This window comes from Condylura cristata, unplaced genomic scaffold (genome assembly GCF_000260355.1).
Source record: "Condylura cristata isolate star-nosed mole 26May11 unplaced genomic scaffold, ConCri1.0 scaffold00010, whole genome shotgun sequence".
In the NCBI taxonomy this organism is placed as follows: domain Eukaryota; kingdom Metazoa; phylum Chordata; class Mammalia; order Eulipotyphla; family Talpidae; genus Condylura; species Condylura cristata.
In genome coordinates, this window is record NW_004567111.1 from 49,629,511 (window position 1) to 49,656,855 (window position 27,345).

The 27,345-nt window shown below is 32.9% G+C and overlaps 1 protein-coding gene across 1 annotated transcript in view; it reads left to right on the forward strand.

Moving 5' to 3' along the window:
* The window catches only part of COG6 (component of oligomeric golgi complex 6), a 66,758-nt gene that overhangs the window by 1,846 nt on the left and 37,567 nt on the right, over positions 1-27,345 (forward strand). The window contains exons 2-11 of the mRNA XM_004680228.2: positions 1,100-1,243; positions 5,052-5,123; positions 8,619-8,677; positions 13,464-13,575; positions 16,737-16,819; positions 17,146-17,216; positions 20,257-20,350; positions 24,642-24,770; positions 24,855-24,946; positions 26,852-26,916. Of these exons, the coding sequence (XP_004680285.1) occupies positions 1,100-1,243; positions 5,052-5,123; positions 8,619-8,677; positions 13,464-13,575; positions 16,737-16,819; positions 17,146-17,216; positions 20,257-20,350; positions 24,642-24,770; positions 24,855-24,946; positions 26,852-26,916 (921 nt within the window). The remainder of the gene's footprint in view (positions 1-1,099; positions 1,244-5,051; positions 5,124-8,618; positions 8,678-13,463; positions 13,576-16,736; positions 16,820-17,145; positions 17,217-20,256; positions 20,351-24,641; positions 24,771-24,854; positions 24,947-26,851; positions 26,917-27,345) is intronic.

Below are 27,345 nucleotides of genomic sequence, written 5' to 3' on the forward strand. Positions count from 1 at the left end.
TTCTGACATCTGTTAAGATCCACATTTGTACAATCAATAGCCTGTGTGATACCTCTATATAGACATCATAAAACTTCTCATGACCAGAACATTTGATTTTTCTTTAGTATTAATAAAGAACATCACATTTACACCAGGGAAGCAAGATGTATATTTTTTTAAACACTGTACATCCAATCAAATTCTGTAGGCTCTACCGTAAAACATTTTCTTTTTGGAATAGCTCTTTATCTGTAGTTCTACCATCTTGATCAAGGCCATTGTCAAATGTTGCTGGATTATTTTAATTTCCCCTTACATGCTTCTTTTCTGTTCCCTTCTGCCAACCATTCTTTTCACAAAGTTAGAATAAGCTAACCTACAAAATGTGGTGTTTTACTCCTTTGCTTAAAACTTCCACTTGTTTATATGTAGCTTCAGTCACACTAGACATTGGCTGTGTTAGGGTTTGTACTGGCTGTTTCCCTTTCTCTAAAAAGTGTTGCTCTGATGGAGTCTTCTTTCCTCCCACTCAGACAAAGTTCAGAAGTCACCTTAGAATTCCTAAAATTTCTGCTTCTAGTTCTATTCAGTTCTTTGCCTGGAAGCTGAATACTCATTTCTTGTATTCTCATTTCTTGAAGGATTTCCAGAGATATTTTATGTATTAAAATGCTTGTAATAGCATTGTACATGCTAGTAAAAATACTTTGTACAGTCCTTTTTATAACAGTTGGTGCTGTAGGTATTTCTATACCTTGCTATTTTACTGTGTCTTAAATTTCATATTATCTAAACATGTAAAGAATTTCCACTTTTAAAAAATGAATCTAGCATAATTTCTTTAATTAGTTATCTTTAGATGGACATTTATTTCCAGTCTTTGCAGTACTAGCCTATTCTATAGAAAATAGTCTTGTGTGTATAACACATATATATGTAATACAAGTAAGTATATCCCTGCTGTGTTTTGGAAATAGGCATACTGTTCAATAATGTGAGGGTCTTCAATAATTTTCTGATTATTTAAAGGAAAAAATAGATCTGAAAATGATGTCATTAAATTTTGGTGAAATATTTGAAAATTGATGCCAGTGATTTTCTTTTATCAATTGAATAGGAGATGTTGGAAGCTCTCAAGGCACTTTCAACCTTTTTTGTTGAGAATAGTTTGCGCACTCGAAGAAATTTACGTGGCGATATCGAACGCCGAAGTTTAGCCATCAATGAAGATTTTGTAAGCATTTTCAAGGAGGTGAAGGAAGTATGTAAATTCTTTTCATTATCCTTTACTATTAAAATGAGTTTACTGTGTGCCTGGCTCTGTGTTAAGTGCTTTTATGAATAGAAATTGAAAATTTACTTAATGCAGAAGCATCTCAGTCTGTTTTAAATTTATATAATTTCTGAATCTGTGACTCCCACTAATGCTGCCTTTTAGAAGTTTGTTAACATTTGTTTCAGGCATTTCCTTTAGAAATTTAAGGTTTTTTTTTTTTTTTAAAGATTTATTTATTTATGCATACAGGACTGGGGTATAGACCAAAGGCACAGGGGCAGTGAAGGGATTCACCAGAGACAGAGTGGGGAGCAGAACAGGCAGATCACTAAGTACCCTGCTGAGGGGAGGTGTGGGCAGGTCAGGAGAGGTCTGCCATGTCATGCGGATCACCTCCAGGGCAGGATTGATCTCATGCTGAAGTGGCTTTAGCTTCTTAGTGCTGTGCTTTAACCCCCTGTGCCACCAAGGAGGGCTGAATTTTAGCTTTTTAACAACAACAAAAAGAAGCCAATATATTTCACTGAATGGTTGTTAAATAGAAATAGCCCTTCATGGAATAAAGCTTCCTTGGATGCCCACTTCTCCACTAGAAATTAACTAAGATTGAGTTACTTTGCTATACCTAAATTATAAAATTTTCAGATTAACTGAGATCAGTTACTTTAATGCATAAAGTGAGTGTACTTGAATGAAAAAATATTCATCATAGGATAAATGAAATTTATTGTGTTATATTTAGTTATGTAATACTTTGTTAATATGCTACTATAAATAATATTACATAGTTAAATTGCTGTGTAAGCTGTGTAGAAATGTTGTGTATGGTTTCAGTGAATACTTAATAAAGCAGTAGTTTGAATGACTACGATTTCATTGACTGAAGGCTAGCAGTTGGGAGATTGAAGGGAAGATTGATGGTTTTCACAAAAATAGAAAGAGATAGTAGTAGTACCCATATTGGGGTCTTTCAACACCATTTCCGACTGACAATCTTGTCAATTTTAGAAAGCAAGATACACATACACACAAGACTGTTGGGAAAGTATCAGAAGGACTCTGGAGCTAACTTGGAGTGGCCTCTACTGGGCAAAAATTAGGATGAGTTGAGCATCAATAATCAATAAGAATAACTATGAACTGAAACACCTCAAAGATGCTTTAAGTCCATGAATTTAATTATACTGAAAACCATAAAGTATCTTCCCTGATTTTAAGTTAATATCCAAGTCATTGGTGGATGTAAAGGAACCAACTTATTTTGACACCCGAACAAAAGGAAAGAGTTGAGTATTTATCTTAATGTTTTGTATCAACTACATATTGTTGTTAAGACTAACCTCTTTATGGAAATAGTCTACCTAATCAATGAAGAAGAAATTATAGTATATTTTATGAAATCTGTGGGATTTATTTATTATTCAGGATTTCTCAACATTAGCAAGTTTGTTATTGATGGTCAGGTATTTGTTGAGTGTTGTCTTCTGCTATAAGGATGTTCAGCATCATTTTAGGCCTCTGTCCGTTAAAAATCAGTCACACCTTGTTCCAACCAAAAAGATCTCCAGACTTTGCCAAACACCCCCTTTGGGGTCAGCTTGCTCTGGTTGAACACTACTAATTTAGCAATTTGTCATCACTAGCTCCTTGTCTCACAAAAAGAGAAGCAGCCATGTTTGTGTTTCATAAGTATACAACACCACATAGGAAGAATTTTTGCCAGAAAATTGAATCAGTATAATTAAACTTCTAGATCTAACTGCCATTTATAGTAACTATAAATTGAGTCTTTTATTAATCCCAGACATAAAAATGCAGTGAGCAAAATCTGAATGTTGGGAAATGTAAAGCAACTGAGCTGTAAAGATAAAGAGAAATAGGCATATGTGAGCATCTATAGATAAAAAAAATATGAAAAGTACCAAGCAATTTCTGTTTGTAAATCTTATTCAGTTCCCAACTTGAACAAATTAGTAAAGAAAAAAAAAAAGAGGACACTTCAACACCAACTAGATATTAAAATTAAGAGAAAGATTGATCATGAGTTCATTGTTGAAGTTGAATATTTATAGATAGACATTCTTATTAACTCAACTTTTGGATATGTTTTGAAAATTTTCTATAATTTTTTTAAGTTAACATTTTATTGTATTCTACACCTATGATTTTACTTGGGAAAAATGGCTTACTCCATATTCAAATAAACATTTTACAAACTATGGAAAGGTCCCTGAATTGCCATTGTGCATATATAATAAGAAATGTTAATTTCTGTTATTTCACAAATCAAATTAGGTTTATTATGCTGTTGTAACTATTAGTAGAAATTATTGTTGTCTTAGCTGGCAGACTATATCATAGTGCGGTTCTGATTATACTGAGATTTAAAGGAATGGTGAGGTTAAGTTGCTTGTGTATTTGCTATTGTTGATATTGATACTTTGAAAGCAAGCTTATAAATACTATTCATCTACAGTAGGATTTAGTTTAATAATTTGATTTGTATCCCTTTCTAGTAAAATGTAGAGAAAATATCTGGTGCTATGATTTTTTATAATTCAAAGTAGAGAAGAAAAAAATACCTTAATTCTAGAACTAAAATTTATGCTGATGTTGTTATAAGTGATTTTCTAACTGCTTAATCCTCACATTTTGTGTACAGTCCTGCTCAGCTTTTTTTTTTAAATCCCTTGCCCTCTGTTTGGCCTCCCCCTTCATAAAAGTGTCATGTTCTGCTTGAAAGTCTTAAGTTTTATGCTGAAAGTGACTACAGTTAGATCTTGTCCACTCCTGAAACTTTGCTACATCACATTTTTTTGTGGTATAACCCTGAATTGGGAAAAGGGAGATGATAGTACAGTATGAAACTAAATATGATATTTTGATGTTTTTTCATAGTTAAGAGATTGGTTCAGTAAAAGATAGAGGATGTAAGTTTAGTAAAAAAAGGTAGAGTCAGGGAGACCTGTTAGAATACACGCAGAACTAACAGTTAACCTGAACTGAAGTCTAAGCTGTTTGGGTAGCAAAAATGAAATAGATAAGATGTATGCATTAATTAAATACATAGATATATGGAGGATACTGAAGATGACAGGGAAAGAACATTACTGAGAAAGTTACCAATTTGGGTATGTTCTAATATGTAGATGACGAGAGAGGAGGAAGCAATACTGTCTGTTAAGCTATCAAATTTGTTTTTATTCATTGAAAGTTAAATAATTCATTAGAAAAGATTTAAAAAATAAAAGCAGAAATAGAACTGTTGTGATTCTGTCACCCAGAATTGTCAGTATTTTGTTGTATGGCCTTCTTTATGTTCTGTGTGCAGGTATACATGTACACACACACACATTTTATTTTTCTTAAAAATGGGAAGACATTACTTGCATTGTCATAACCCTTTTTTAAACTTTATATAGTATCTTCCCATACCAGTAAACACACATACACATAAATACACATACACATATCCTCAGTATATCCATAGATATTTTGGATTAATTCCATGGATTAGCTTGTTAGGATGAAATTTTCATGCTAGAATCCCTAAATAAAAATTACTCATTTTAAAAACATTGCTGTTTTCCTATTGTCATACCCTCTAAAAAGAATACACTGGGTTTTGTTTTATTTTTAAATCTTTTCTAGTATTAGAAGTTACTCATTTCAGTTAGTTCTAGCCTTACCAGATCTTTGTCATGCTTTGGCAAAACTTTTTGTGGAATAAAAGTAAGGATTTGGTTAATAAAAGAGAAACATATAGTACTCAATTTACTGTTCTCTTTTTTAGGAGCTTGAAAGTATAAATGAGGATGTTCAAGCAATGAGCAGTTGTTGTCAAGATATGACAAATCGCCTCCAGGTACTGATTGATGGCTGGGTTTTAGCATAATGGAAGCATTAAAAAATTGTTAGGTAATTGTACAAAATGTATAGTTATCTAATATGCCCTGTAGGAAGCTTAAATATAAATACGCTGATTTTTTTTTTTAACTTAAAATCTCTGTGTTTCTTTGTATGATAGTTTAATAATATTGCTTAGTTAACTCCAGAAACCTTTCTATTTTGAGTTAGCCAGTACAGAGCTAGCTGTGTAGAATTTTTATAAACCTTTCAATTCTGTACTATCACATTAATACGGCAGAAATGAATTCTTTAGTGGGAAACCTTAGGAATAAGTCCAAACTGAAAGCTATGCCTGATAAAGCGCAACTTCATTATGATTCATACTCAACAAAGAGTTTTGAACCCCCAGTTTGGCCATAGAATTAATTTTTCACTTAATTACCTTCTTTCATGTAATTTTGAATAATGAATCGAATAATTTCTTCCTAAGAGTCAGCTATAATTATGTCTACTACCTTCACATTTTTATTTCAAACTGTGGCTCTAAGATTCTCCTGAAACTCTTGACAGCTACAGTAATTCTATGGAGAATTATTAATCATGCACATTCCACATTCCTCACCATTGGCTACTGGCTGGTTTCTCAGTAGAACTAATCAATTTCCTGTTTCTCTAAAATTTTGCCTTTTCAAGTCTTGTCTAAATTTTTGTATTCTTATTATCAAACATTATTGGTATATTCATTTGAAAATCTTAATATCCCTGTTAATTTTATAATACTTAAATAATCATGTAATTTTTGCTAATTATTATTGCAGTTTCACAGTATTTTATAAACATTATTTTTATTGCTTAGTGATTGACAATTTTTTAACTTTTTTACTTCCTTTTCTCATCGTTTAGTTTCTTTGATTTAATGTCTTTTCTCAAACTACACACTATTAGATTTTTCTATATTATACTCACATTTATTTTGTAATATTTTATATATATATATTGGATTACTCAGGTACCTCTTATTTTTTAACTCTCATTATATTCCTATTCATTATCTTTAAGTATAAAAAAAATCACAGTGCTTTTATTCTTCATGCTAGCAACTTATTAAGTATTTTCAGTCTGTTTCATTTTGTCATTATATAACTCCTTCTTCCCTGAGTGTATTATTTTCCTGTAATGACATGGGCCTTTTTTCATATTTATTAAGGAATAATTTATGCATAATAATAAACTGCATCTATTTGAATCATATAAATTGATGCATTTTGACAGTTTTATATACTTGTGATTGTGAAATAACCACCAATAATGTTCTAAGGTATATCATAGAACATTTTCATCACTTGCAAAGAAATCCCTCATAGCTTTTTAAATTATTATTTTAAATTAACTTTTACTCTCTAATATTTATATTCATTTTGATTCTTTGATCAGTAAGGATTAGATCTGTGATTATGAAAATCTTGTCTCTTGGCACTAATTTACTTGCATGTAAGTGTTACTGGAATCGTAGTAGAAGCTACTTATGCTTTAACTCTAGAATAATGTTTTCAGTTTATTCAGTCATAAAGAAAAATATTTCTTACAGTGGTACCCTCTACCATACCTTTTTTTATTATAGGATATTATAAGGACAAGTTTAATTAAGATTCCTAAAATGCCTTGTGCTGGCAATATTTTAGAAATTATTATGAAAACATATAAAAGTTTAATCAACAACTTTGTATGCTGTGTTTTATCACTTTGGCTTGCTTTATTAAACTACATTTAAAGATATTTAATGAAAAATAATCACCCTTAATATTTAAGATAATATGACTAGAAATTGTTTGAGGATAATAATTTTTGCTAATGTTATTAAATCTCATTTGGAATCATTACCGTGACATATATAAATGAAGATATTTTAGTCTGGGTTCCTTGCAACTAAATTATTTGACTAGCACAAATAGTAGGTATTTAAGAAAACAGGTTTGAACCAAAATAATTCAGATGACTAACTTCTAAGGAAGGAAGGTCTTCATGGTGGTTCCCACAGGGAAAATGGGTAGAATATGTATGTAAAAATTTACTGTGTAACATTGCTCTAAATTATTTCATTGATTGATAGGTATAGTTGTTTGTGAGATATACCTTTAATTTAATAATGACTGACTAAAATTCTACTAAGAACTTTTTCATGATGATTTTGGGAAACATTTTTCACAAATATTAAGATATAATTTTTCTATTTTAAAATTGAGGAGAAACATTTTAAAAATTTTTGCAAGGAAAGAATAAGTTTGGAAAGTGGAACTTTAAAACAAAATGGCATTAGGAAAGCTATGCTTTTAAATCCATATACTGGATTTAAAGAATAACCGTTTTAGAAAGTACTGTGGGAACCATCATGAAGAGCTCCCTTCCTTAAAAGTTTGTGATCTGAATTATCTTGGCTCAAATCTGTTTTCTTAAAAAGCCACTGTTTGCTAGTCAAATTATTTAGTTGCAGGAAACACAGACTAAAATACCTTCACTTGAATGGCAGTGAGGCTTTGCTATTTGTAGGTTGCTTATGAATCATTAAGACAGAATGTCAAGTTCAGTTGACAATCTAGAGTGTGTAGGAGAACTCAGTCTTTAATAACCTAGAGGCTCTGTATTATAATATTCAGTGTGAGTCACCCAGTATCTTCATGTGTTTGTACTGGTATCCTCTCATTACCAGACCGACTCTCCACTTGATAATTTCTGCATTCTAATGGTCTTCTTTATACCCAACTCAGGCTCAGTCAATATCTCTTCAAGGCATGGAACCTTTGTGTGTATGCACCTCACAACTGCTTATTTCTCCTTTCAGTGCTATGAACAGTGTAGAGCCATTGTGGTTTCATTGTTACTGCCTTATTTTTGATGTGTTCCTCAGTTCAGGTCTTGAATACATTAATCTTGTTTCAGTCCACTTTATAAATACTTGTCTAGTCTTTGGATAGAATACCTATTTGTCAAGTTTTCATTTCTGGTACTTTCAGCTCTGATTTGGGGAAGTGAAGATTGGTTAGTATGAAACTTGGTCAGCCTTTTGTCCATTGGACCGGGCTATCTCTAATCAACACCAAAACCTTATTTTATAACTTTCAGTGTTTGCCTCCATCTGGACATTTCTATTGAGTTTCACACCAGCCTTTCAGTGACTTACAACTCTGTGAGAGGTCTCATGATAACTAAACATGCCTATAATTCAAGTCAGCCTTAACTTCCAATGATTTTGTTTCACTAAAAAGCACCATGGACTATTTTAAATACTCTACCCAGTACCTGATATTTTCTTTATTGTAATCATTAGCATTATGTGTGTATTAAGAATTCTTGACAGTTTCTCTTATTAAAGGTAGTATATGAGCTTTGAATCATCTATTTCAATATTTGACCTCTACTAAACTGTTAAGTGTCAGAATATGATATTCATTTGCTAGAAGAGTGAATTCTAGTAAGTGAAATGCACTGATATTACATATGTTTATCATTTCAGGCTGCAAAGGAACAGACTCAAGATTTGATAGTAAAAACCACTAAACTTCAAGCTGAAAGGTTAGTTTTTCTTATGTCACCTCTTCATTAATTTGGAAATTAGATGTAAAGAGAACTTGGCCAAATTAAAGGCAAAGCACATTAATAAGCATGATTCTAAATTTGTACAACATATAAAATTCTAAGTTATTATCCAAGAGTAAAATAACTTAAAGTAATAGTTTAGGAGTTGAGAAATTGGGGGTAAGAGAAAATTCACTCTTTGGAGTGTTTGAAATATTTCTTACTGTTGGCTGTGAAATTAAAAATTATTGCTTAAAAAAATCTAGATGTTTTATGATTTTTAGTAAGTGCATACATAACACACTATAGATTCAATAAATATCTTAATATATGATTTAGAATGAATCAATAGAATGCTACTATCCTAATATCAAAAAAAGAAACATAAATAAAAGTTGAAAAATAAACATTGAGTTGGGGCTTGTATATGAGTCCCTAATTAATATCTATATAGGGGGCAGTATCACAACATTGTCTCAATAAATATATTCTCAAAACTATTTAAACAGTGTTGTTTATATTCATTATTTTAGTAAACATATGAAAGTATTTTGGCCTGGTTTGTTTTGGGAAGTGTAAACTTCTGACATTCTAGCATCTCAAGAGCTGTCTATATAGTGTGCCAAGTGAACATTTGTGTGAAGGTATTTTAGGAAAATTATGTAGCAGAAATTATGATGACGGGCTCTAGAAGATGACAGAGAGTTGTTTTCCATTTTGAAATATAATACCTTTTCTTTTTAAGAAGAAACTGTTAAATAAGGAATTAGCTTTAGAGGTAAAAGTGTTCTGGGCTTGTTTGGATAATATGATATTCTTATTCAGACAATTGGATTGATAACTTAAATATTTTTCCAACTGGGTTAGAAGAGGTCAGTCACTGTGATAACTGTAATAGGAAAAGCTCAGTGTAGACTTGTCTCCACATAACTGCAACTTAGCATGTCCCCTGATGTTTAACTGATAGGAGATGAGTTTCAATAATGAGTTTCAATAATGATTGAAGATTTATTTATTCATACAAAACTGGGGTAGAGGTCACAGGTGCAGGGACAGTGAGAGGATTCACCAGAGACTTGAATATACTTCCATGATTTTAAGTCTACTGAAGTCACTACTCATGACATATTTTATTAGCTCTTTTAAAAGCCCACAAAGTCAAATTTTTGTCTGAACTTGGAAAATAGTTTCTGGTGAATGTTTATGTTTCTTTTTGAAGTAGGATGTTGAAAGTATAAAGGATGTAGACTTAGAAGACCAAATCCCTAATTGTTATTTAAATCTTGGGTAAGATTGCATTGGATTTTTAATTTTGTACATATTATTTTTTAATCTCTCCAGCTTAAATTTCCACATTTAGAAAGAAGGGAATTGTATCTATGTCACAGGGTTGTTGTAAGCATTCAGTGCATAAGGTGCAGAACATCAATTTCCTGTTGTCAACTTGACCTCAAGAAATTTTACCACCCCATCCTTTTCCCCTTTTGTTAGAAAAAGAGCATCTAATTTCTTTGTTGATTTTGGTGACAGGAAGCTTAGGCTATTTTGTGTTATTAATTGTAATAGCTTTCCTCAGTTACATTCATTTCTCATCTTTTCGGTTTGTTTCTCAGTATTTTAAATTTTAATTGTGTTATTTGTGTTAAACTACTTTAATGCAGGTTTTAAAGTTGGGCGCACAAAAATCAAATTTTTAAACATATTTAAACAGATTTTTTTTAAACATCACAGAAGCATTATGTGATATATGTTCTTTGTCTAATAAAATTTTAGGATAAGACAGGAGAGTGTCATATCTTCTTTATTTTTCCTTCCTTCCTCATTTATGTGTTTGACATTTAAATAAAGAAAAGTCAGATATAACTTCACCACATAGACATAATTTCTGTTAACATTTTGGTGTGTTTTCTTCCTAGAGTATGTACACAAAGTTATTTTTTCCTTAACTTTTATGTGTTTTCTGTCTTTAGTTGGAGTGTGATGTTCCATAATAGTTGACATTATATCTTTTCTTGTGTATTAACCTATCTTTAAATATTCTTAAATTATGCATTTTCATATTTTCATTATGAAAAATAATGGTCTGATAAATGTTTTTTAAATCATTATGGGTATTTCAGATTATTTCCATAGGAAAATAGTTCTAGTAGATGAATGAAATGGTAGAAACTCTAAAAAATATTCTGGTAAATATTGTCTAGATTTCTTTCCAAAAAGGTTATACTAGTTTACATTTCCATCAGCAGTATATGAGAAAGTCTATTTTAGTATGTCCTTGTCAACCTGAAAATTCAGTATGTACCTTTTTTTTTTAATAAATGGGAGTTACTATACATTTATTCCTACAACTTTTTTTTTTTTTTGAAGATTTATTTATTCATACAAAACTGGGGTAGAGGTCAGAGGTGCAGGGACAGTGAGAGGATTCACCAGAGACAGAGTGGGGAGCAGAACAGGCAGATCTACTGAAATACACTGCCAAGGGTAACAGTGGGCGGGTCATGGTCTGGCAGGCCATGTGGATCACCTCTGGGGCTGGGATTGAACTCATGTTGAAGTGACTTTAACTTCTTAGTGCTGTGTTTTAACCTGCTGCACCACCAGGGAGGGCCCTCTACAACTTTTTACCTGTATCTTCTAGAGCATTTTGTTAGTATACTTATAGCTCATGTATATCCTAAACATGATGATCATCCTCATATTCCTTCCCTGCTCGAATTATGCTGTGTATGTGCTCTATTTAACAAATAAAAATCTAATAACATGAACACATCTCAAATACTTAGAAGTTATAATTTATAATAACCATTTATGTTTTTTAACATTTATTTTATCTAATTTTTATTTAGATTTAAAACCCTCTAAAAGATAGCATATTTCAATGGTATTGTCAGGTGAGAACAAGATCTGTATGAGATACACTGTTTATTGCACTAGGCTCTGACTTGGGCCTTAGATATTGTAGGTCCTTGTTAATGTCATTCTGTGACACTTCTAGCTTTCTGCCAGACTGGATGTGAAAATTTTCTTGGGAAAAATGTATATGATAAAAAGTAATGTGATTTTAAAAATATACTAGAATTTATTTCATCACTAAGAGGTGTCATGTTGAGATATCAAGCCTTTGTTTTAGCAGTTGTGGCCATTGTCAAAAATTTTTGGACTCAATCTTTTTTTAACACAGATTGCTTTGAAGTCTTTATTTCATGGATTTACTTTTAAATACTGTCAACCTTGTTATTTGGAATGACTCTTAAAGACAAAGGGTATGACAAATATAAGTAATACTATTGTAATATTGTTTGGTGAAAACCAAATGAAACTGTTGAGACTAATTTTATTTGTGCCTAATATATTGATTTTAAAAATAGATCAAAAAGAAGCTCAAAAAATACATTAGTTGAAATGATTAATTTATATTGTCTTAAAGACTTTTATAATTATTTAAAATTCTACATAACTGTTGGAGCTTTACTAAACTCAGAGTACACAACAAAGCCTATTATAACTTTTGTGTCAGTAATAAGAAAATTAAGGACACTTGTCATTTAGCTGAATAGATTTGATTAAGTGATATATTTTGTCATTTGAGAGAGTCAGAATTTTACTGCCACCTGGAGGACTTTTTGTTTATAAGTTTCTCTATTTTTCACCAGGAACATTTGACTGTGTGGATTTAGAGCCTCACATACCTCTTAGACAAACGAGAGACAGGCACACTAGGCTATCTGTACAAATAGTGTTAATGCTTATCTTTGCTTACTTTCCTTTGAATATTGTTAGATTGTAGAATATTATTACTCTTGAACCTACTAAGTGAAAACACTTGAAATTTTATTTGTATAGTTTCAAATCTAAGATCTAGAAGCGAGAATGTTGTGTTTCTGCTCAGTTCCTGATGTGGGCTTGAGGTGGTGATCCTGCTCAGTGGTTCTGGCAGCATGCATTCCAGGCCATTGTGCCCTTTCCTAGCTGTCAATTAGTCAGGTGGGCCACTGTCATACAATATATTAGGAGAAATTTTTTTTTAGTGACCACAACATGCAGAAAGGTGGAAGAGACAGAAATGGAGAAGGAACATTCATGGACTAGTATAGGAGTTTTTGACTTCTATTTTTAACCTAAAAATAAACAATAGACATGAATTTTTGTATTGTGTACTCTTGATCCTTGAAGACAATAGGGGTTAGGGACACCAACCCCTGCACATTGAAAATTCATGTATAATGTTTGACTTCTCTAAAACTTAAACCTGCTGTAGACCAGAAGCTGTACCAGTACTAATATAGTCAACACATATTTTGTATGCTATATTCTTATATAGTAAGTAAGCTAGAGAAGAAAATGTTGGCAAAATCATAAGGAAGAGAAAGCACATTTACTTTGCTGTACTGTATTAATGCCTTGAAAAATTCTCATATAAGTAGATATATGCAGATAACTGTTACTTTAAGGTGAACTATTCAAGTATATATATATATATATATGTATGTATGTATGGTTGAGAATATATAGTGCAGGAACGCTTTTTGAACATGACTCTTCTTTTGTAGAATGATTAATTTATCTGAGTGCAAGTATTGTAGTTAGAGCATTCTCAGCTAATTTTATCACCTACATGTCTGATAAGTTTCTAATATTTGAGGTGGTAATGAGATTTTCCAAGATGTTGAAAATTTTTCAACCTTTGATTTGAAAAGTTAGTATGTTGGAGGTATAATTTGTTTTAACACTGAATGGGTGCATAGCAGGCATGATTTTGATTGCTTTTTTCTCATTGTAGTCAAAGGTTAGAAATCAGAGCACAAGTTGCAGATGCCTTCCTAGCAAAGTTCCAGCTAACTTCTGATGAAATGAGTCTTCTCCGAGGTACTAGAGAAGGCCCTATTACTGAGGTATCTTGCTTTCTGTTTATAAATCTTTAAAGTGTCACATTTGCATGTTAAAGGAAATAACTGTTTTTGGAGCCATCATTTTCCTACATCAAAATTTGATTGAAAAGTATTGTTAAATATGGAACTAAAGGCACATTTTAATTTAAAGTAATTTAATTTTTTTTTAAAGATTTATTTATTCATACAGAACTGGGGTACAGGCCAGAGATGCGGAGGGTGAGAGGCCTCACCAGAGACAGAGTGGAGAGCAGAACAGGCAGATAGACGAAGTACACTGCTGAGGGGAGCAGCGGGCGGGTCAGGAGAGGTCTGCCACGCCATGTGGATCTCCTCCAGGGCAGGCGGGGATCGAACTCATGCGGAAGTAGCTTTTGATTCTTAGTACAGTGCTTTAACCCACTGCGCCACCAGGGAGGGCCCAGTAATTTAATTTTTTTAAAGAGTCATTTATTTATGTATACAGAACTGGGTTACAGGCCAGAGGAGCAGGGGAAGTGAGAGGCTTTACCAGAGACAGCGTGAGGAACAGAATTTTAAATAAAGTACCTTTGTCTTACATTATAAATTTTTAGACAGTGTATGATTTCTTCCCTCAGGTGTGGTCATATTCTCCCCACCAACGTACTCTTATTCCTCCATCATAGTCCCTATGCTCTTCCCCCTACCTTGTTCTCATCCTTCCCACTCCCTTCCTGGATGCCTCAGATCCATGGGCAACTTTAAAGGGCTGTGGTTATCTGACCCCTTATTTGGTTTCTCCATATTCTACATATTAGTGAAGCCATTTGATACTTTGTCTTTTTCCTTCTGATTTATTTCACTTAGCATAACCCTTTCCAGCTCTATCCATGTTGCTGTGAACAGCATGAACATGATTTTTCTTTTTTCATCACTGAATAATATATGTGTATATAAACACCCCATCTTGATCCAGTCATCTGTTTTGGGCATTTAGGTTATTTCCATATCTTGGCTATTATAAACTGCTGCTATAAACAATAATGCTGTAATAAGCACTGGAGTGGCAAATTTTCTTTCAAATTAGTGTTTTTGTGTTCTTTGGATAGATTCCTAGGAGTAGAATAACTGGGTCATATGACAGATCCATTTTTAGTGTTTTGAGGAACGTTCACACAGCTTTTCATAGTGACTGTACCTGTCTACATTCCAACCAACAGTGTAAAAGGGTTCCTTTTTCTCTCTACCCTTGCCAGAAGTTCTTATTTCTGCTCTTTTAAAATATGGTTCATTCTCACAGGTGTGAGATGGTAGTTCATTGTGGTTTTGATTTGTATTTCCTTAAATGTCGAGGAACATTTTTCACAAGTTTTTCTTCTTTGGAGCAGTGTCTGTTTCACTCAATTTTGATTGGGTGTTTGCTTAATTTATATTGAGTTGTGTGAAGAAATCCTAATCAAATGGAGAGTGTCCAAAGAGGCATATTGTAAATTACCTTAATTCATTTAAATTTTTGTTTTCTTCAAAGCATATGTGTCTTTTCTAGAAATCAAAGCATACAGTTACAAGGAAAACCTAAATCTCCTCTTTTTATCCCTTTCCATCTCTAAGTCTTTTGTTAGCCATTGTTTCTTTTTAAATTTTGTATTCTAGAATTATAATTTAAAAGAATATGTTTTGATAATCAGTGTTAACTATTTTTTTTTAAAGATGTACTTATTTGTGCATATAGAACTGGGGTACAGGCCAGAGGCTCAGGGGTGGCGAGAAGCTTCACCAGAGACAGAGTGGGGAGCAGAACAGGCAGATGGATGAAGTACACTGCTGAGTGGAGCCGGCGGGTCAGGAGAGGTCTGCCACACCATGTGGTCACCTCCGGGGCAGGCGGGAATCGAACTCATGCGGAAGTGGCTTTAGCTTCTTAGTGCTTTGCTTTAACCCGCTGCACCATCAGGGAGGGCCGTCATTGTTAATTTTCTATGATAAAATACAAGGCTTTTGACTTTTTTGGTCCTATTGCAGCCTTCTGTACATATATATTCTTTTTCCTTCATAACCTCACAATTAAGTGATATTTTCTGGTTTTACTACATGACATTAAAGTATTATATCCACATTCTTCCTTTTATAACTTTGTCTTTCCTCCACTTGATAATCCTTTATTCTTTTATCTCATTGATTTTGTAACCTATGCCACCAATGTCAGCTTGATTTAGAAATATAGAAACTCTTGAAATGCTGAACAGAGAAAAGCTTTGTTCCTTTTTCCATCCTTGTAGACATTGTTTTTCTAGGAAGGAACCTTTTAGGCTCTGAAATCAGAGCTATAAACCTAAGCCTGTTGTCATTGTGCTGGGATCTGAGAGCAGGGAGAGAACTTGATGGGGGAGGGCCTCACTGAGTGGCTCTTGTCTCGGATGCCAATATTTGTTCATCTTACAGTCTAGGTTGGGATGAAACCAGTCACCAGGATGTAGGGAGCTCTGTAGGATGTCTTATTTCTAAAACTCACTAGGACTGTTCTTGTACATACAGTAGTATGTACATGTAGTTTGAGGAATTTGTCACATTTGAAATATTTGACATCTCTATTTGATGTATAGTATTGGAGGAGATGGATTTTTTAAAATTTCATTCATGTAAGAAAGCACATCCATTATTTCATGGTTAGAACACAAATTGCAGTTATCTGGAAACTAAAGCTCTGATATGTTTTTCTAAAAGAGTAAAAGCCTAGATTTCAGCATCAGTTAACTCCTGTATATTTAATGAACATCTTTTATATGTTCAACTTTGCATTGTATTCTTGTATGTGGGGGCAAGAACAGATGTAAAACATCTTTAGTTATAAGCCCTGCTTAAATAAGACATAAGATATGTAATATACAACAATTTTTTCCCCATATATACTAATCTTTAGGTTTGTATTTCTCACAAGCCTGTATAAATCTTGAGGACAGGGATTTTTGCCTTTATAAATTTTGTATCTTTGGTAGTTAGCACACCAACTGGCACACAGTAGACAATAAATATTATGTTTTAAAATGTGAATAAATATCTGCTTCCTGTACAGTTAAGATCAGTGTAGGAAGGAGTCATTAGAATAGGTGAATTTGGTTTTCCTTTTAGTGATACTTCAACTCAGTATAATGTAATTTTGCCTGAAAACATAAAATGTTAAAGTCACATTCTTAATTTTAAAGGATTTTTTCAAAGCATTGGGAAGAGTAAAACAAATTCATAATGATGTCAAAGTTCTCTTACGTACAAACCAACAAACAGCAGGGTAAGTAACCTTTTCAATACATAATTGCATTTGCCCCTTTTAGTTCTAAAATCTTTAAGACATTCTAAGTTCCTGTTGAAACTAGATGACATTTTGTGAAATAGGAGTTACTTCGGGCATGGGTATTATAATACCCTTTAAAGTAAAACAGAAGTTAGATAACTAAATGATGATGTTAAAATTTGACAGTATTTATTTACTAAAAATTTTCTGCACAAAATGATAAAAAGTTAATATGATATAACCAAATCATTGTGTAATTAAAAAATAAAGTGTACTTATTGGCTCACAGTTTAAATTACAATAAATGTTTAAAATTTTTTTAGTTTAGAAATTATGGAACAGATGGCTTTGCTTCAAGAAACAGCTTATGAAAGGCTTTACCGATGGGCTCAAAGTAAGTGGTTTCTTTCATGTGGTTTAAATTTGTGAATATTTGTGTTTGACTTTAATTTTATTTGGTCTTTTTTTAATAACATAATTTGTCTTAGTAAGCAAAAAATATATGTTTTTTTTAAAGTAAACCTGACATTTGAGCCTGTTTTCTTTATATTTGGTCATGAACATCGACTAAGCACTATGCCTGATTAATAGGAATAAAAAATCATTTGCCTTAAGTTATCTTAAAATTGAATACCTCTCTGGTTATACATATAATTATATTTTAAATTGTGCAACAATTTTCTCTTGTTGCTGTAACAAATTTTCACAAACTTTTAATTGCTCAAAGTAACATGCATTTATTCTGGTTTTGTAATTTAAAAATCAGACATATTTCTTACCACACTGAAAGTCTTGGCAGGGCTATATTTATTTCTGGAGATTATAGGAGTAATCTCTTTCCTTCCTCATTCAGCTTGTTGGCATAATTTAATTCCTTGAGCCTGTAGGACTGTCTGAGATCTGAGTTTACTGATGGCTGTCATTGAGGCCTTCTCCTATTTTCTAGAGATTGCCTGCATTCTTTGGCTGGTGGCTCTTTCTCCATTTTCAAACCCAGCAACTGTGGATCTAATCTCATCCATGTTTTGAGTTTTGCCTCTTTTTCCATCTTATATCTCTGACTTAACTCATCTGCCAACATGATTACTTTGGACCTACTTGGGTAATCTGGGGAAAATGTCCCTATTTTTAGATCTGTCACTTTATTTCCATATGTAAACTCCCTTCAGCCATATAACATAACTGACAGGTTCTAGGTGTTAGGAATCTTTGGTTTATTTGTTTTAGCTTTATTTTAAGTGGTTTCAAAAGCTTGTTCACAAAATCAGCTTTTAAAACCAGAGGAGATAGTTAAGACAACTAGAATTGAATAAAAGCACATGGTTGTTTTGTTTTTTTTTTAGGTCAGGATGTTACAAACATTACTTTTCAGCAGTAAGGTGGGGTGGGGATTATTGTACCCTCTCCAAGCTGCATGGCAAGAATGCCAATAATGTGGTAGAACTTGTGGCTCTTTCCAAGGCCACAATGCTTGGCAGCCTGCAGACTTCAGTCATTGATTATCTCTATGCTTATGTTCTGGTTTTGTGATCCACTGGGTGTCAGATTTTTTTTTCTGATCATTGTAGGGACTACATAAATGCAGGTAACCTCAGAATATTTATACATAACATCTTCACCAACCCACTAGTAGTTTAGATTCTCAGAGCCCCACAGTGGCATCCAGCTCTCTCCTCGGCAACAGCAAATGTTAGCTGCTTAGGATCTTGATTGACAAGCTGGCCATAAGTTGCATCCTTTAGAAGGGACATTTGCAGCCTCCATAGCACCCACAAATCCAGTATCTAACAGCTTGCTTGGCCTTACTCAGTGTGTACTCTAGATTGAGCAGAATAGGGGAGAGGCGCCGTGGAGTGGTGGCATCTGGCAGGCCTGCTAACAGGGCACCCTGAGAAGAAAGCACATCACATGGAATTGCTGCTTCTTCCTCAGCTCCTGGATATATTTTGGCTTACCTGATGGCTGCCACCACATGGAAAAGAGCACGGTATTTTAATAGATATTAGCAACTGACCGTTTGAAATTAAAATATTAATTGAATTGAAATCATTAACTCCAGTTAACCAGCAACACCTGTACTGTTGAAAATCTAATTATCTCAGATGATTTATCCTTTATCTCCAAAAACCTATTTCTTTTTCTGTCTTTCATATGTACTATTTAGTCTTATTCAGGGTGCTTTGTGGCTTTCATGTTTATATCTTAATCCTATTCCAGTCTTCAAAGAATTTAGATTCTCTATCTACGTGGAAGTTTCTGAGACTGCATTAATTCTCAATGACTTTCCTCATCTCTGAACATAACCTTTAGAAATTTTTATTTGGTATTCAATACTATTGTTAATTACTTACCTTTTCATGTTTACATATCTTACCTCTTCAGTTAGATTTCTTTCTTAAATGCAAAGCTGGTGCCTCAGATTTCTTTATGCTCTCATGACATCTAACATTAGTGATCCAAACTGTGAACCTCTGACATCTAGGGACTCTTGAATCTTCTGAAGACACCTACAATTCCATACACGTGTGCTTCTTTTAGTCGCTGCAAGCTGGAAAATCGCTAGGATGAAGTCCTCATTTATCAAAAGGCTGAGCTTGTCTGAACAAGCACCAAGTTCTCTGAACACAATAGGAACTAAGTAAAGCATTTTATGAATAAAATTAGTATAAAAAAGTTGATGTAGAGATTTTTTTTTTTAAAGATTTATTTATTTGTACATACAGAACTGGGGTACAGGCCAGAGGCTCAGGGGCGGCGAGAGGCTTCACCAGAGACAGAGTGGGGAGCAGAACAGGCAGATGGACAAAGTCCACTGCTGAGGGGAGCAGCGGGCGGGTCAGGAGAGGTCTTCCACGCCATGTGGTCACCTCCGGGGCAGGCAGGAATCGAACTCATGCTGCAGTGGCTTTAGCTTCTCAGTGCAGTGCTTTAACCCGCTGCGCCACCAGGGAGGGCCCGATGTAGAGATTTTTAAAAGCTTAAAATAGAAACTATTTTGAAATTACAGTCTTATTGCCATCAGTCATCTATATAAACATTTTTAGTGAACTGTTTAAAATTGCTCCTAAAGGAATGAACTGGTAATATATTTATAGTACTGTTCCTTCACTTCTTAATCATTGCCATGTGTATGACAGTTACTCAGTGAATATTTGTTCATTGGTTTCCTTAGAATTGTAATTTTTCTGTAATAATAAAATAGAGGTTTGGGATATACCAGAGAGTAAATTATAATATAAATTATATATTATAAGTTTATTATAATATATAATAAATTGACAGTGTGAACTAGTTTTTGACTGATACTCTTGTGTTTTTTCCAGGTATTTCTTTTATGTAGAACGTTTTATAGTATTTAGATGCTGGGTATACAGTGGACATAATAAAGACCTAATTTTAATATAACTAGAGTTCTAATGTTAACTGTTTTGCAGGTGAATGCAGAACATTGACACAAGAATCATGTGACATATCTCCAGTATTAACTCGGTCAATGGAAGCCCTGCAGGACAGGCCTGTTTTATATAAGTCGGTGACTTTTTCCTAATTAAAAAAAGCCCTACTTTTTCTTAATAACTTACATTAACTTTCAGTATTATCAAATTCATATACATATACAATATAGCTTACATAATATGTATAATAATTTAGTGTTACTGGTATCTCATATTCTGTGCTTCCATTGGAACATTGTTTGTATGTTATGTGCCGTAGAATACATGGAAGGAAAACTATGGGGTCTCTATCTAGACAACTTATTTTGTAGCAGTTAAGAGGCTTTTTCTCAGTCTAATTAACTACTTTGGACTTGTAAGTAAAACTCCAGTAATCAGCCCAGCCCTGGAGAGGAGATCAGATAGAGGACTGAGAAATATAATTATGTAAAGATGAAAAAAGAAATTTTAAATCAGGATTCCACTATTAGGACATAATAAAAGAATTAGATCATTGATCAGTTATGCCAGTCCAAACATCTGTAACAATGCTTTGGAAAAGAAACTCATACCTTATTGACTTATTTATATATTTGATTTTAAGTTTATTTTCCTAGCTTTCATATAAAACAGAAGTATATATTTTTAATGCCTAGAACATGTAAATAGGGAGAACTCAGTGGAAAGTTCAAGAATCAGAAAGCCATGTGTGTTAAGTGCTATTCTAAATACTAAAGTCATAATATCAATTAAATATTGTCCTCAAATTGCCTTACTTTATAGAACCTAGACATAAGTCTACTTTACTGGATATATTGATTGCTATTCTAAAAGATGTGTCTCAGGGGCTATGTGACTCAAGTGTTTTGTGGTAGAAGGATAAATATCAGGCAATGTTTCCTCTGGGACCCAAGTGTAAAGTTAGTTGCAAAAGCTGAATAGGCATTTTCTAGGATAATTAAGGGAGGAGAGAATTGAGGGGATAGTAGATGCAAAGATATAGATTGAGAAAGAACATACACCTTTGGGAAATTCATTGCAGAAGCTTTCACTGGTTATAGGCATAGTAGCAAGAGCCAAATCATACAGCCTGAATGTTGTGCTTGTCTGTATGACAAGTTAATCCTCACTGTTGATCACCAGCTCAGCAACTTGTACTCCATTGAAATTTTTTTCCTAACCTCTTTACCTTAGGTATTGGTATTTGATTATCAGAGTCTTTTAGTACTTTACATATTTAGTATTTTCAGAAAGGGTTTCATTATCTACAGACTCTTGTTTGTTCACTAGGTGGAATTTTTTTTAAATGCTGTTTATTTTTGACATCTGAAAATGTTGGCTGACTTCTACCATGTAAATATATTTTTAGCAAATTATAATTCTTGATGAACTTTTGGAAAGGAGCAATATGGCATAATTATTCAGAAAGTGGGCCCTACATCAGGTTTTTTGACAAGCTCCTGGACCTTTATAAACTTTTTTCACTATAAAATGGGAATAAAGTATTGCCTACTTTACAGGATTGTGAACTTGCTTGTTCACATGAGATACTTTAGCATAATGTTTTTCTTCATCTCTAAATATTAGCTATTTTTATTTAGAAAGAAGATAAACTGGGAAGTTACTAACTAAAGAAGAGTGTATTAGTCATTTACATGCTGGACAAAGCTCACAAGACAGACAATAGAACTGTAACGCAAAAGCGAAGATCTAGCTCACATTTATCTGGAGAGTGTATGTCATGGAATTGGGGCAGTAGTGCCATTTACAAGATTGTAAGAGAAATTTGGAAGTTAAATAGGAAGGAAGGAATATTTAAGGCCACTGGATTACCATAGATGAATCTAAACAAGAAAATTGACCTCTCATTAATCATCTGTTTTCAGCGGTACTTTTCTTTAAATTTAGGGAAAACTTAATATGTCAGGTTAACCACTAGATGGCACTATATGAATTTTAAGTATGTAAAAGCTTTATGTCCCTTGTGTCCCAAATGTAAGTGTATACAAGAAAAAGTCTTAATTATTGAGTTCCTTGGGAAAGTTGCCTTTTTTTTTTGTAGTATGTAACTGGTATACTAATTAGCTTTTTGTAAATCAAGTACATAAATTTTGCTTTTAGGAAATTTAAGCGGAAATAAAAATGTATGTCTTTCACTTGGTAAACCTTCAGAAATAAATTATTAAAGAATGTAGAAATATGGAAAATACTGATTTTTCTTCATTCTTTATTTATTGCATTTCTTAGGCTTTTACACTATTTTATTTTTTTTTAGCCAAGAACATTCATTTTTAAATTTACTTTTAACTTTTAATTTTAACTAGAGGTATTTTAGAATACTTACAAAATTTTACTTAAAATTTGCCTTTATAAAGCTAGATTTTGAAATTTTGTCTGAAAAGAACATTTCTACTTTATTTGGGAACATATAACTATAGATGTCATTGAAAGGTCATCATAGTTCATGCTATTTTACTAATGCAAGAGAATTAATATTAAAATTAATATTTATACTTTGTATTATATAGGTTAGATCTCCTCTTGTTAGGCTGAATAATTCCACCCACTTACCCTATTCAAAATGCCAGTGGACTCACTGGTTTCTAATGTAATTTGTGCTCACAATGAACAGTCCTAGAAGCAGAAGTTACACTGTTTTATTTATTGAAGTCCTGAAAGTGAGGATTAGTTTAATGTATTTTAAAAACTTCTGAATTTTGTGCTGTGATAAATCATCATTTGACCATGAGTCATTTCATAGAACTGGGGATCCTTTAAAGGAATTCATTCTTTATACTCAACATTTTTTTTTTGGTTTGTTTCTTTGCTTTCTTCTATTTTTGTCATCTTTGTGGCTATAATTTAAAAATCATACTACTCTTACATTGCCAAAATAAAATGAAGCTATTGACCTATTACATAAAGGCTTAGAAATCTTTAGACTTAAACCCTCCAATGCTATTTACATTAATTTTAATGCATTAACACTATACAATCTGAAAGAAACATGTTGTATAATAAACAATTTTAAAATCATCTACCTTGACCTTTGGGTTAAATATATCAATTTGAAAAGAGGATGCAGATGATGGCTAAGGTTTTCCAGTTGTGTTTAGTTGGAATTTAAACATTATTCTTTTCTTAATTTAAAAGCAAGGCACTGTGCAGTTTAGCAAATCTTAACTTGATATTGCATTTTTATTATGATACATTGCTGGCATGTTATCAGAAGGAATTTAAACCCTTCAAATCCCGTTTCACTGAAAACACACAAAAGAATCATGATCTGGTTAGTGGTGAATTGTCCTTTAAAAAAGCTCAAATTTCTACACATAGCTATTGACCACTTCACATTCCCTTTTATTTTCTCTTCCAGCTTATATTTTAAAAGTAGAATTCGTATTAATTCAGTAGCATATTAAAAAAAAAAGTAGTATAGCCTGGAAAACTACTATTTTGGAAACGTTTGGTAACTTTTGTTAATATGTATGGTAAGAAAAATTATCCCTAGTACTTAGCCTTGTAGAATAGTGCTTACAGATTTGAAAGTTAATATGTTTGGAAACTGCTGACTTGAATTGGGAGAAAAAAAATTTGTTTCCTATGGACATAAATTAGAAAACTTTCAAGTGTCAATAGGTGTGAGAGAAGAAGAAATGAACACTCCTGACAAATCCAGGAGAGCCTTATAAATGTTACCCCAAAGTATTGTCTCACTTCAAAGCTTTCCTTCCCTACAAATTTACTTGTCTTAGAAAGTTCTTTTTTTCTTTTAACCACATGATGAGATGGGAGAAGAAAGTATTAGTTGTATATGCTTGATCATTAAATTTAAGGAACATATGTCTAATATTGGAGCCAAAATAAGCTTTCATTGTGGATAATATGATATAGGTAAACTTTCTTTGTATGTTTTAGTATGTATGTTTTGTATGTTTTTGTATGTATGTGTGTAGGAGACTTTTCTGATAGAAAAAGTCTTGTTTTTTTGATTGCACTGTAAGTAGTGTATGAGAAGTCGATTTTTTGACACTGTGTGAATAATAGAGTACTGTATTTTGAATATTGAGGGTATTGAAACCTGAAGAATCCAGGATTTCACCTGAATCTTGATTTTTGCTTTTAACAAATCCACTGTTCTGCCCCTATTGCCTTTACCCATTAATGATCCTAAATCTCGGTATTCTTTTTCATGAGGTAAAAATACAAAACTTTAGGTTGAATTTCATTACTATGTTATTTCATAAATTTTTTGTTGTTTAATAGTAGTATTGATTCAATTTTGTGGAAAAACTTTAGCTGTATTGTTTAAGAAAATGCTTAACTATTTTGATATAACCATTAGCAAGTTAAACACCTATCTTTCACACAACTTGTTTTTCTAGATACACTTTAGATGAATTTGGAACAGCTCGAAGAAGTACAGTTGTTCGTGGATTCATTGATGCTCTTACAAGAGGAGGCCCAGGGGGTACACCTAGACCCATTGAAATGCATTCTCATGACCCTTTGAGGTATAGTGATCAGGTTACATTGGAATATGGGGTGTTTTTCTGAAAAAAAAAAAAAAAATTACTGACATTTTGCTTTTTCATTAGATATGTAGGGGATATGCTGGCTTGGTTACATCAAGCTACTGCTTCTGAAAAAGAACACCTTGAAGCTCTCTTAAAGCATGTAACTGCACAAGGTATGTCCTCTAACTATTATTACTAATGCCTAAATACAGAAAATAATATAAGACTTACCTCGCTCTAGTCTCTGTTTTTATTGCTGTATTCTTGATGGAGATAAACTCTTCACATATAAATGGTACAGTTTTTTTTTTTAATTGCACTATATGTATGAGAACTCGATTTTTTGGCACTATGTGAATAACAGAGTATCATATTTTGAATATTGAGGGTATTGAAACCTGAAGAATCCAGGATTTCACATGAACCTTGATTTTTGCTTTTACCAAATAAGCATCTTGATTAATTCTGCCAGTAGACTTATTCTGCTAATAGACTTTCTCTTCCATCACTTGTCCTGTCACACAACTGTTCACACTTTTATATTGGATCCTATTACTTTCCATATCCAGTATAGACTCTTCTGCTTCACTTTTAAGGCATTTCTGGAATACATAACGTATATTACCTCAGCTCTTCTGCTCCACACTTCAGAGGTAAAAATGTGATATTATTTTCACTTGGTAACAAGATAACTTGCTTAAGATCATCATACTGACAGATCTTTCTGCTATGCAACCCCTGTTTTCATTCTTATGTGACTTTAAAGTTTCTTGAATAGTTGCAGTAACTTAAAAGTGGGTCTTTTAAAAGTGGGTCTTGATTTCAAGGAAGAAAAAAGGCATTTTTTTAAGTTGCTGGTGTCTGTTTATAGGATTGCAAATCTTAGTTGTGACTACCTTAAGATGCTTCCTTGACAACTGAGAAATCAATGGATAACTAACATGTTTAGCTTTTGATAGAAATGAAACATTGCCACAGATGTCACATGACTATTTCCACAGGTCTTCCCTGTGCAGAGGAGGCTGGTCACAACACTCCTAACCGTCTTTCCTTTTTAACTCTGACATTGAGATTAAACAGCATATGTTAATGTAGCACAAAGTCTGTACTTTTAAAAGGTTTTTTTCTATCATTCTAATTACCCAATGCAAGGACTATATTCCTTTAGTATACATGAGAGGCAGTAAAAAGAGGTGAAAGAAAATGGATTAGAGTGAAATGATACAGATAATTCTGTGGGAATCGGTTACTTCTCCTCAGCCACAGATTCTCCATCTGTAAAAGTGAAGGTAGTTACAAGCAGTAAATGTCAAGTACCCAGTACAGCCCTGTAGCTTAAGAAATAATATTTAATGAATGTCAGTTTTCCTATTAGATCAAAAGTCAAAAGGTCTGTTTTTTTTTTTTAATCTCATGTGCTCAATACCATTGCCTAGAATAAGGTATTAGTGGAACAAAAGCTAATACATGTTTACATTGCTACTTTTAATGTATCTCAATCCCTTTTTCCTCAATAATTCACACATTTATTATTTTATAGAAAGGAATATTCATTTTATTAAGTAATACTCAATTACAGATTCAGATTATTAACATTGTTGGTAATGTCCTTAGAAGATATTAAACTTAGAAAATTATTGTTATGGTTATTTTAAATGTTTGTTATTGGACCTTCCTGGTGGCCTAGAGTTAAGTCTCAGCACTGCAGCTGCCCACTAGAGTGGCCTAAGTTCAATCTCCAGCCAAAAGGAGCTGACCCACATAGGGCAGCAGACCTCCCCTGACCCGCCCACTGCTCCCCTCAGCAGTGTATTTCAGTCGATCTGCCTGTTCTGCTCCTCACTCTGTCTCTGGTAAATCCTCTCACACAACCTTACCCCCATCACCCCCTGCCCCCCAGATCTCTGGCCTACACCTCAGGTTTTCTATGAAAATATAAGTAAATAAAATCTTTTATAAATAAATAAATGAAATGTTTTTTTATTAGTGTTCTTCATCATATATATGTTTCTTTTTTAATTTAAGTGAAACAAGGTGTAACATGGGAAAAAGTTCAATTATGTTATAATTAATTGTAGGTATTGAAGATAATATTCAAGAAGTTGTTGGACATATCACTGAAGGTGTATGTAGGCCTCTAAAGGTAAAATACTTTGTTTTCACATATTTTATACATCTTCTGGTTAAATTACTTCTTTATTCTTTGAGTTTAAAGAAACTGATAGGTTGTAAATTTGTCAAGTTAACACATTAATCACAAAAACACCTTTCTTTTTTTTTAATTGCGGTCATATTGGTCTATAACACTGTGTGTGGTTCCAGGTACATAGGCTCCTACCTCCTCAGATGCATGTCACCATGCTGCACCCGTTACCACGGCTCCCACAGTCCTCCTTCATAGTTCCTTGTATTTTCCTCTCTTCATACCTCACCCTCTTTACCTTCAATTCTGGTCAGATTTTTACAGGTTGCTATTGGTTTGGTTTTGTCTGATCCTTTGTTTTGTTTCTTTATATGTCAAATATAAATGAAAACATCCAGTATTTGTCTTTCTTCTCTGGCTTATCTCGCT